The sequence below is a fragment of the Globicephala melas genome, chromosome 10 (genome assembly GCF_963455315.2).
Source record: "Globicephala melas chromosome 10, mGloMel1.2, whole genome shotgun sequence".
NCBI classification, from domain to species: domain Eukaryota; kingdom Metazoa; phylum Chordata; class Mammalia; order Artiodactyla; family Delphinidae; genus Globicephala; species Globicephala melas.
This window is the reverse complement of record NC_083323.1, coordinates 63,982,882-63,994,141: the sequence shown is the minus strand read 5'-3', so window position 1 is coordinate 63,994,141 and position 11,260 is coordinate 63,982,882. Positions and strand designations below refer to the sequence as shown.

Here is an 11,260-nt window from a genome sequence, read left to right as displayed (position 1 = left end):
TCTAACGTCATCCTCAGGGAAAGGATTTCGGGCGGGTGAAAATCCTTCCAAGGCAGTCGCGCTCACTGTCTACCACCCAGGCTAGGGGAGGGACGATGTCTCCCCGACCTGGGGATTTATGCAGCAAACTGCTCTCTCATGCTTCCCTATTAAACATTGCAGCCACACGCTCTTTCAGCCTCAGCTGAGGCCACTGCAGCGTCCCCTCCCCTCCCGCTCCGCCCGCTAGCTCAGACTCCAGAGCCCCACTGCAGCTTCCCAACCATCCTCCCTTTTCTTCTCCACTTCCTGGTTGCCATGGAGACACACGTCATTTAAGTGCCGTGCGTCGCCTTGGAAACAGAGGAGCATCCGCGGCTCGGCTGGGAGACCCGCCCGTGTCACTTCCAACCACACTCGCGGACGCTGCCCGTTAATGGCCGAGGGGAGTCCCGAGCTCGACCCGCTGCTGGCCTCTGCCTCGACCTGAGCCCCTGTGCGAGCACTTCCGTGACCCAGGCAACCCGCAGGCCCTTGCCGCTCTTGGCGCCCAGAGGGCGGAGCTGACACGGGTGCAATTCAGGAGGCTAGGTAGGGCAGGGCGCTTTCGCCCCGTGGCGAGCCGGAGAGACGCCGGCCCTGGGACTGTAGCGCGATCCTCGTCCCGCAGGCTCTTCCCGGCCTCCCCGATCCCGCCCGCACCCTCCGCCCGAGACTCACCTCACGTCGGCTCCCTGCCCCTCTCGGGAGCCTCCTCTTCCCAGCCCCTCCAGGCACCTCTCCCCCTCCCCATACCTTCCCTCCACCTCGAGGCCGGGCTGGACCGGACCCGGAGCCGCCACCGCCCGCTTCTGCCATTCAATGGAGGACGGTCTGATGGAGATCATGACCAAGGACGGCGGCGACATGCCGGCACCTCTGGAGGTGTCCACAGTGCCGGCCGTGGGGGACGTGATCTCCGGGGAGTACAACGGCGGCATGAAGGAGCTGATGGAGCACCTGAAGGCCCAGCTGCAGGCCCTGTTTGAGGACGTGAGGGCCATGCGGGGGGCCCTGGATGAGCAGGCCTCGCACATCCAGGTGCTCTCGGACGACGTGTGCGCCAACCAGCGAGCCATCGTCTCCATGTGCCGGATTATGACCACCGCGCCCCGCCAGGGTGGCCTGGGCGTGGTCGGCGGCAAGGGGAGCTTCCCGGGCGCCCCTCAAGAGCCGGAGACCCCTTCGCTTGGGATCGAGGACAGCGGTTTGCTGGGTCGCGATCCTGAGGAGGAGGAGGACGACGATTCAGAAGAGAAGGAGATGCCCAGCTCCGCCACACCCACTAGTCACTGTGAGCGCCCCGAGAGCCCCTGTGCTGGCCTCCTTGGGGGGGACGGGCCACTTGTGGAGCCCCTCGACCTGCCCGACATTACCCTGCTGCAGCTGGAGGGAGAGGCCTCTCTGTGAGGGGACTCCGAGGGGGCACTACTTTCCCGGGCTGGCTTTGGGTTTCCGAGAGCATGACGCGAGAGGACTGAACCGCGCGGTGCAGCATGCTTCACTCCGACCGCTACTCTTGCGGGTCAGGCGGAAGAGACTCCCTGGAGGAAGCATTTATAGGGTGAAGGACTTTGGGAGCATCAGGAATTCTTTCTGCCTGACCAAGCGAGACGTAGCAAACTGCGGAAAGGTGAGGTTGCGGGAGAGGAAGCGCCCATCTCTGGACTCCCATCCAACCCCCTACCCTGCCCTTTCCCCCTCTCCAGCCAACAGGAGAACCCCTGAATTGTGTAAATAAAATTCTGCTTTTTCTATTCTGAAAAAGGACTTATCTAGGACTCTGGCAAATAATCTCTAACGATTTACCTAGAAATTAAGGAGTTGGGGGTATTCTGTTCTGGCAACAGAAAATTTACCCTTCTGATGAAATCCAAGCTATTCAGCATTCTGCAGAAGCCTTCCCCCTCACAGATCTCTGCGGCTGCTGATTGGTAAAAGAAGCTTGAGGAGGGAACTGCAGCCCTAGGAGTCTGGGTGAATGGGGTTCCAAGGGCCTCTGGGCTGGGAGGAGCTGACTATCAATGTGCATGAAGACATACATAATAGCTCAACCTCTAGGATTTTGCATGCAGAGTGGATCCTGCCTTGTCACTGACTTCATCTGGGATTGCTTTATCCATTCACTGAGGCTTAGAGAACAAAGAGCCCAGTTCACAGGCAGAGACTTGGGGATGCTCAGCAACAGCCCAGATTTAGGGGACATTGAGGGGCTCTTGGGGGCCGCAGCCAAAAACTGTCTCTTTCCTGGCTCTACCTGCTTAACTTCAGTTTCCTTTTCCCGTCAACACCTCCCTGCCCGCTGCCTCTTGGTGCTGCCTCCATAATGTCTTGTGTGCGTTATGTGTGTCGACCTGTGTAGTAGTGTGTGAGCCCTGAGGGGCAGGGCTTGTGGCTCTGGTGTTAGGTTCAGGGGGCTTCAGACCCGTCTGTGAGGCCCAGGCTCTCACGGCGCTTTCCCCTCTCCTCTCCTCTTTCACCCCCACAACCAGGGCATGGAGCATGTGGCTGCCCTGAGGTTCCTAACCGACGTGCTTCCTTCCCACCTCCTCAAGTGGTGACTTTGTGTGCCCTTTCTCCTCCTCCGTGTATCCCTTCTCAGTGCTTTCCTTGGTGTTAACCTTAATAAAGCGGCGTCATCTCCCCTCCTTGCTGACTGGTACTAGGGCGATGTCAGGGTGGGGCTTCTGGACCCACTGCATGGACACACGCTTAGCGGGAACTACAGGGACCATGCCTTTCCTCCTCTCTTCTTGCCTCTGGTTCCAAGGAGTTGACCGTCCCTGCCGTGATTGGGACATGCGTTGCCAACTCTACCTGCGGTCATTTCCGATCTGGACCTTCACCTCAAGCTGGAGACGGTACGTGTTGAGACTCCCAAACTAACAAGGGTTTTTGGTAGCTAGAACTCCAGATGTGCAGGAGACTTCTTTTCAGTGAAGCACCTGGCTCCTGGGAGATGATTTCCAAATCTGAGTCCTGGAACGGTAGGCATGACTTGTTCCATGGGAGGGTTAGGGAAGGGGTATTGTTCAGGAGGGACTGCCCGGAATCTCTGGCAGTAGAGTGACATATCACAAAGGAAACCACAAAAACTGCCTCAGACCTCTCGTGGAGAATGCCCGTAAGGTGTTCCCCCGGGAGCTTAGATTGCCATCAGCTCTAGTCTGCTCCCTTGGGCACTGGAGATTTTCCAAGCTGCTCCGAACAAAATTTGGAAGAAGAATGAGCTGGGGTTCTGTGTGTGTGTGTGCACTTGCACTTGCATATCTGCGTATGTATGTATGTGTGTTATGTATGTGTGTGTGTTCTTGCTGTGTGGTTGTTGCAGAGAGATGGAAAGAGCACTGGCATTGAATCTCAGTTCCAACAGTAAATGAGTGCTTGAGACTTGCTTCCTTGCTTGAGGCTTAGTTTCTGCCTGTGTAAAATGGGGGCAAAAATTGTTGAGGAGAAAAATATCTAAGATTCCTGGGAAGTCTTGTGCAAATGTTAGTTTTTTCTTACAGTTCTCTTGGGATAGGCAGTGGTGGTGGTGACTGGCTCCTCTGGGAAAATACAATTACTCAGGGAAGGTTCTAGAAGCTCTTGTTTAATATAATCCTTCCCTATCTAAAACTCTTATCATTCAAGATAGTCAAGGGGATGATGAGATTCCCAAGCTGACATGGACTCTCTTCATAAATGTCATGTAGTTATGGGTCAAAAAGGACTTAAAGTCAGCTCTGTACACATAGGATGACCAGAGGAAGCCTTGAGTTGTGCAGTGGTTGGGGAATATGTGCCAGGGCCCTAGAGAGGGCAGCTAAAGTATATTAGTGGGGAAGTGTCCCTGAGGGCTGGAAGACAGTTTCCTGTTACAGTTCCAGCATTCTGCACCAATAACAACAATGACAGCTATCATTTATTGAGCACTTACTGTGTGCCAGACACTGTGCCCAATTTTATCTCCCAACAACCCTATGAAGCAGGCACTATTATTATTTTCACTTAACAGTTCCAAAAACAGACTCCCAAGGCTTGGTCAAGGTCATACAGCTAGTACTTGGCAGAACCAGGACTTAATCCAGATCTTCTGACTTAAAGAACCCTAGATGGGAACCACTCCGTTAATTGCTCTATTATTTCATCTTCAGAGAAGGAAATCCCTTACTTCCCCAATCAAGAGTCTAAGAGTCCTGAACAGGAAGAAATGCTGGTTTTCCTCACTTTTCATCTTCTCAGTGGGAACAAGTAATCGCAGATCAGGTTTTGGTTAGTGAGCCTTCTCAGAGTCTAGTGGGTGATAATTCAATAATGGCACAGAGAAGATGGTCTTCTGGACTTGCTTCTTGAGAGGAAGAAGCTGATGTCCCCAGATATTCCCTGACACAGATCCATTCGTTTGCCTCTTTCCTGTTCCCTGTAGCTCAGATTCCGCAGAGTGACATGAATCTCAAGGCAGCTTAGCTCTTTAGCACCTGTAGAAATGTCTGGTTTAGGCTTTTAACCCTTGATGCCAATTCAGTTCCTCTTCCTATGCCTACCACCCTAAATGGGCATCAGTCCTTTAGCAGGGCTCCTAGAAGTTCTCCAGCTCTTCCAAGTCCAGATAGATAAAAATCTCCCCAGATAAAGCAATTTTTCAGCTTTCTTTAGTGACCTGCATCAGCATTTCAGAGGGATACAGCACAGGTTTCTCTCCCACCTCCTCCTTTCTCCAGATTCCCCACTCTCCTCTGGCATTTCTCCTTTGTAATGCTTCTGATGAGTGAGTTTCAGGTGAGATTTCTAACCTGGGACTCATGGATGGGGTCACTATGAATTTCAGGGGGCCATAGCCCCTTGAAATTGAAGGCAAAATCGTGTATGTATATTCTCTAGAGAGACGATCTATTGTTTTAACTTAATTCTAAAAGGTAAGAATTAAGTAAAAAGGTAAGAATCACTGAACTAAAAGATGAGACTTTTAAATTCAAAAAATAACAAAGAAGAAATGACCCTGCCTGAACTGATACACCCTTGCCTCCTGGGGCCTCCAGAGTATTTCCTACACTGAAGTGAAATCTTTGCATAAACCTGATTACTTACCACTTATTCAACAAATTCAAATTATACTGATACCCATTAGAATGCACTAAGGATCTTGTCTACCATTATTTCCAAGTCTTCCAGTACTTGGGAGTTTGTCAGAGCACTGCTGATGTGTGGCAGTGAGGTGATGGTTCCCACCCCCTCCCCCCATAGCTTTATGCTGCACTTTATGTCTGAACCCAGCGCAATGCTGCATGTAAGTCATCACAACTCTTTCTGTTTCTGGCACTCCTATCTCTCACTGGGAAATCGCTCAGGGTTAGCTCTAAATCTCAAAATGAAAACATACAACTTCATAGAAATAAGCTACAGCTTTAGCGTGGTACAACTAAAATCTGTTCTAGAGAAATAGTTATTTCTCTAAGAGATGCAAACTGGCCCACAACATAAATATGCAGTTTTTTGTGGCTTCAGTATCACCAGAGTATGGTCTTTGCTTGATATGTATAATGAAATGGCTCACCTAGAAGTATTCCCAGAACTAAGGGACAGTTCTTCCCCAGATATATTTGAGTCTAATACTCCTTGCAAGACAGAAAACTGCTTGCATCTTTGAAAAGGCAGCTTTTCCTAAGCAACTTTCTCCATTTATATGCCTAGGAATAGAAATTCAGCCAAGATTCTCAGCTACAATAAGAAATGATATATAGAAGTACAAAAGGAATATTTTTAAAAGTTGAGGGATAGTTGATGTACAATACAAAAAGAATATTCTTGAATCTTTAGCTACCATTCCCTCCACCCCCCTCCCCAACCCCACACCTCTAGATTGTCCCCAGAAGGGGAATTCCCTCAAAGAAACACAGCCTTTCTGCTTGGAAGCACTGTGCATATAGAAGGACGTCTGCTCTGTAAGTAATGCTGTAATGGTGCCACCTGGTGAGTAATAGGGACATTGCAAAGGGACCCTCAAGGTAAATTTGTGGTTTTCGATTCAGCAAGCACCACCAAATGCTTACTAAAGGCCTGGCTCTGCCAAATAATGGGTGGCGAGGACAGAAGGGGAACCGAATAAATAGACTGTATTTGAAAGATATAAAAACTAACTGCAATGAACTCCTAAATGGTCTCCCCTGGCCTCTCACTTACCTATAATCCTGAAGATTGATCTTCCTAAACCACAGCTCTGAACATTCATTCGCCTCAGAAATCTGCATCATGTCCCATTACTTCTCAAATTAAGCATAAAATACAGTGGCAGTAGCCAAGCTCCCCCCAGTAAGGCCCTGGCATACTTTTAAATCCATACATTTCATTTCCCAGGTAAATTTTTTAGCCATCATTCCATCAGTTGGAAGCCTATATCATCCAGTCAGCTAGAAACGATTCCCAAGTGTATATCAGCTCTTTTAATCTCTGGATGAGTGGACTGGCTGTGTCCCCCTGGCCCTTGCTACAATTTCTCTTAGCCATTCTTCCCAAATGCAGTCAGGTCCAAATTTCTCCTTCAGAAAAGGGACTTCTGCAGCCTTGGTCACCTGCACCAGCCTCTCATGGGGTGTCCTGCAAGGCTGCTTTTCCCTCCTGTCTCTTATGCTATCTGTAAATAGGAAATCCCCAGAAACAGTATGCAAAAAACCTTTTGATTATGAAATTTGTGCTTTTGTTTCTAGGAATTGGGTTCATAGTTTTCATAAAATTCTTAAAGCCAGAAAAGGTTAACAAACCCTTGAATCAAAATATGCTATTCATCATTCTCTAGAAATGCCCATTTTCCTGCAGCTGATTTCTTGCTCTCTATTATTCTTACTCTGTTCCATCTCTGCCAGTTGGAATCTTATCAGTTTTTCGAGGCCCTTCTCAAAGGCTACTTCCTCCATGGAACCTTTCCTAATGTGATCTCTTCCTCCCTTAAATATCTAAATCTTCTTGTTTGTAACTCTTTGGGGGACAATTAGTATATTTTCCCTCACTTCTACTATTCTTTATGCTTGTTATTCCCCCTTCCAGATTATTAATATCTTGAGCTGGAACTGCGTTCTCATTTTTATAGTCTCTGAAATATTTATCTTATTTTATTGACTTTAAGGCACTATCAATTGTGTGGCACGTCATTATTTTAGGTACCATTAAGAAAGAAAAAATACTGCCAATTCAACTATCACCATGCTTTCTTATCACGTATTTTAAAAGTTCATTCTTATTTAAAGAGCTTATTTAGACTTATTTAGAGAATGAACTTTTTTATATCACTACAATGCACACAAACATAACTGAAAGTCATTATAGTATTATTATAATTTCTTCATACTGAGTCTGACACTTCTGAATCACTTTTTGACTCAGAGTTGTTGATGCCTGTATTTTTCATGCATTTATATTCTCTGGGCCATTTTGAGTGTTAGTGAAGCAGCATTTCTTGAAAGAGAGGGTGACTATTATCTCTGGGAATTTCTTACAGACCACACCACCTATGCTGAAAGTTTTAAAACGGGGACTTTTTTTGATCTTGCCAGTGAGAGGTCAAGAAAGATGTTCAGACAACGACCAGGACTAATATTTCTTCAGAATATTGAAGAAAGCAAATTCAAGCAAATTCTTTTTCATATCAAACAGTTTATCTCACATTTAGACCCCTGGGTCAGGGAAATTTACCTTATTTCTACCTCAAGTACTTTAAAAAAAATGTATGGTCTCCTTTTAAGAGGGTTAACAGTGAATAAACATTATGTCATTGCTTATAAATAAAGTAATAGATGGAATGACATGTGCAAGCTTGCATAGTCAATGACAGCATTAGGACTAGAATCCTGTTCGTCTGAAATAAAAATCAGGGATTTTTTGGTTTGTTTTGTTTTTTTCTCATTAAATGGTTCTGCATCTTACTCTGTTATAAGTAATTACAATATACTAAGGGAAGCTTATGGTGGCTTGGATTCTGCTTTGGGAATAAAAAGGGACATTGAAAATTCCTTTTAGAGTAGGTGAATAATTCTTATAAGGATGATGGAAAAAGACATCCAAGAAGAGAACCATGACTGACTCAATCTACCAGGAAGTATTTACCAACTGCTTACCATGTCTCATGGAAGGTGGTAGGCTCTGGGGAAGACTCCAAGAAGTCAGGGTCCCTGTCCTTACGTTGCTCTCAGTCTAATGATGAGGGGATGATATGTTCTTGAACTGGAACACAGCGCTTCTCAAAAGGTTGAAGGGAGGGCTTCACTGGTGGCGCAGTGGTTGAGAGTCCGCCTGCCGATGCGGGGGACGCGGGTTCGTGCCCCGATCCGGGAGGATCACGCATGCCGCGGAGCGGCTGGGCCCGTGGGCCATGGTCGCTGGGCCTGCACGTCCGGAGCCTGTGCTCCGCAGCGGGAGAGGCCACAGCAGTGAGAGGCCTGCGTACAGCAAAAATAAATAAATAAAAAAATAAAAAAGATTGAAGGGAATGTTTTCTGTGAGCAATGTTAACTGAATTAAGAGAACTTCAATTTGAAAATGGGAATGGTGTGTGTGTGTGTGTGTGTGTGTGTCTGTGTGTGTGTGGTGTGTTGGGAGTCAGTGGGAGGGTGGGATGACAAGACAAAATGGAGAGGACAACAGTTAAAAAGAATGCTCACAAAATTTTATACCACAGAGGATATCAGATATGACATCAGAAAAAAAGCAGTAGCCAAAGCTGCATCCCATAATTCTCTGGAAAAAGTAAGTAGAAAAGGGTTGGGGGAAAAAAAAACGTAGTTATGGCCTCTACACCAGTGCACAAAGTACAGGTAATATAAAATAGAACTTGAGTTTTTACACAGTGAGGAAAATAAAATGTCACATATATAAAGAAACTTGGTAGGATGGGACTCATGCCTGGACCACGGCAGTGAAAAAAGGTGGAGTACGTTGTTCCAAAGAAACAGAACTGGGTTCTGATGTGCAATTGGAAAGGAATTGCCAGTCATGTGACACACACCACCTGTTTGTGGGGAATTTGCTTCTGGGATAGAAGCAGCTTCTTTGCTCTGATCTACAGAAAGCCTGCCCTGGCCCTCAGTATTTGTAAAAGTCAGAAAGGAAAGGAGGAAGAAAAAGGGCAGGGAGGGAAAGAAGGAAACAAGAAAAGAGACACAAGGAAGTAAGGAGGAGGAATAAAAACAGAAGAAAATGATAGAAGGAAAGTCAGAGTAGTACTTTACATCACGAAGATAGAGTCTTTTATGGGATTTTATAACCTTGAGAGTGGAAACAAGAAAGGAATTATTTAGGTGAGGATAAAGGAGAGGAAAATAATATATCATTGTAAAAATGTGCTAGAGTCTGCCAAAACAGATCAACTCTATTACAGATCCCAGGACGAGTCATGAAATGGTACAAAGCCAAGTTCCAGAAGTGAGGAGAATGTTGATTTAGTGTAGTCTCATCCTTCATAAGGAAGAGGTTGGCAGAGAATAGATTGCAACCCTGGATCTAATTTTGACCAACGAAGATGAAATTGACTAGTGGAATGGGAGTGAAGAAAATCTTGAAAGACAGTAACTATGGTGATTTGGTTCTCCCTGACAGCCAAGGAGATAAAGTGAGATGTGTGTCCAGGATTATGGGAACATTGACTTCAAATAGATAAAAGATATGATTTTCATAGCCTGAGATTCTATGGAGGAAAAGGCTCAAGGAAGATGTGATTCTGTTAAGGATGAAACTCAGTCAGTGCAAATCCTTTGGAGTCCAATGAAGAGGAGTAGATGCAAATGACTACAGGGACCTCTCCAGTGAACTCAGATTTAGAGACGCCAGGCTGAGAGTAGGTATAACTAAGAGAATAGTCCACATATTTCAACACTTTCAAAAGCATAAACCATATGGCAAAAACTGAGGAATTCGATTACAAAACAATTAAAGATTTATGTTCTATCAACAGCACCATGGACAAAGTTAATAGGCAGATGGCAGAATGAAGAAAATATTTGTCTAAAACTGACAAGGATGTAATATAATCCTAAAATATACATGGAACTCCTGCAAATGAGCAGGAAAAGGACAGCAACCCAATAGAAAAAAAGGGTACAAATAATATCAATAGGCAATGTACAGAATAGAAAAAACTAATATGGATATGGAAATTTGATCAAAACCATTATTAATCAAATGCAAATTAAACCAACGATGAGATCAGTTTATAACTATAAAAACAGCAAAAATCAGAAATCTAGACAATTACTAATGTTGTCAGGAATGTGGAAATGTAGAAACTTGCGCTGCTGCAAGACTAGTTTCACCACTTCTGGAAAGCAATCTGGCAAAACTTGGTTACATTAAATAGACTCATACCCTATAGCCCAGCAATTCCTCCCCTAAGAAATATAAAACAAATTCTTTACAAGTCCAGCAGGGGACTAATAGGAGGATGTTCTTTGCAGGGTTACTTGTAGTGGTATGGAGTTGGGGGCAATGTGGGTGTTCATCAATGGAGGAGTGGATAGATGCAACATCGTGAGTGAAGAGTGCACACAGTGGAATAGCAGGTAACAAAGTGAAGCAACAAATTAAATATTAGCATCTGGCAATGTGGATGGAAATGAAAAACAGTGCTCAGTGAAAAAAGTAAGACACGGAATGAGACATGTAACAGTAGCTTTGGAGTACATTTAAAAATAAATGCCTACAAAATGATAACTATTTTCTGAAGACACATTTAAACAGATATATACACACTAGAAAACTGCCTATTTTGGGGGGTGGAGGGAGTGAAGATACAGGGTATAAAGATAGAATAAAGCAATAAATAAAGACATAAAACAAGAGAGCCTTTCCTTGCAGGGACCAATGATGGTGTCTCGTGAACTGAGGATTATGATTAATTCCATCCATTGAGGAACAAAAACTTCAAAACAAAACATAGCAAAACACAAACACAAATATATCAGCGCTTGGACCATGAACAGAATGGCAACTGGAAGAGGAAAAGCAGGAATGAAGAAAATCTTGCAAAAATACTGACAGCGAAATGGGCTTGTCACTCCAAATAAGAAGTACAAAGAACAGGGAAGTCTGATGCTCAGAGCACATGGGTGCCATTTACAGATGGAAGGGAGAAAGTAACATTTTTGGAGGCACTGATGTAGATGTTTGAAATACTTTATCTCATTTAGTCCTTATAATCACATTGCGGTAGATACTGCCTCAGCTAAGACTTTTTTGGTTGCAAGAAACAGAAACCCATCTGTATTAGTTTTGAGGG

General features: G+C 45.4%; 1 protein-coding gene across 1 annotated transcript; it reads left to right on the top strand.

Moving 5' to 3' along the window:
- Nucleotides 1-338: 338 nt before the first annotated feature.
- CCDC184 (coiled-coil domain containing 184) lies at nucleotides 339-2,728 on the top strand. The gene has a single exon (XM_030835002.2). It carries the CDS (start codon nucleotides 841-843, stop codon nucleotides 1,426-1,428), a length of 588 nt encoding a protein of 195 aa, XP_030690862.1. The 5' UTR covers nucleotides 339-840; the 3' UTR covers nucleotides 1,429-2,728.
- The last annotated feature ends 8,532 nt before the right edge of the window (nucleotides 2,729-11,260 follow it).

Excerpts from the sequence above, each read along its gene's own strand:
- CCDC184 (XM_030835002.2), top strand. The coding sequence starts at position 841 with ATGGAGGACGGTCTGATGGAGATCATGACCAAGGACGGCGGCGACATG.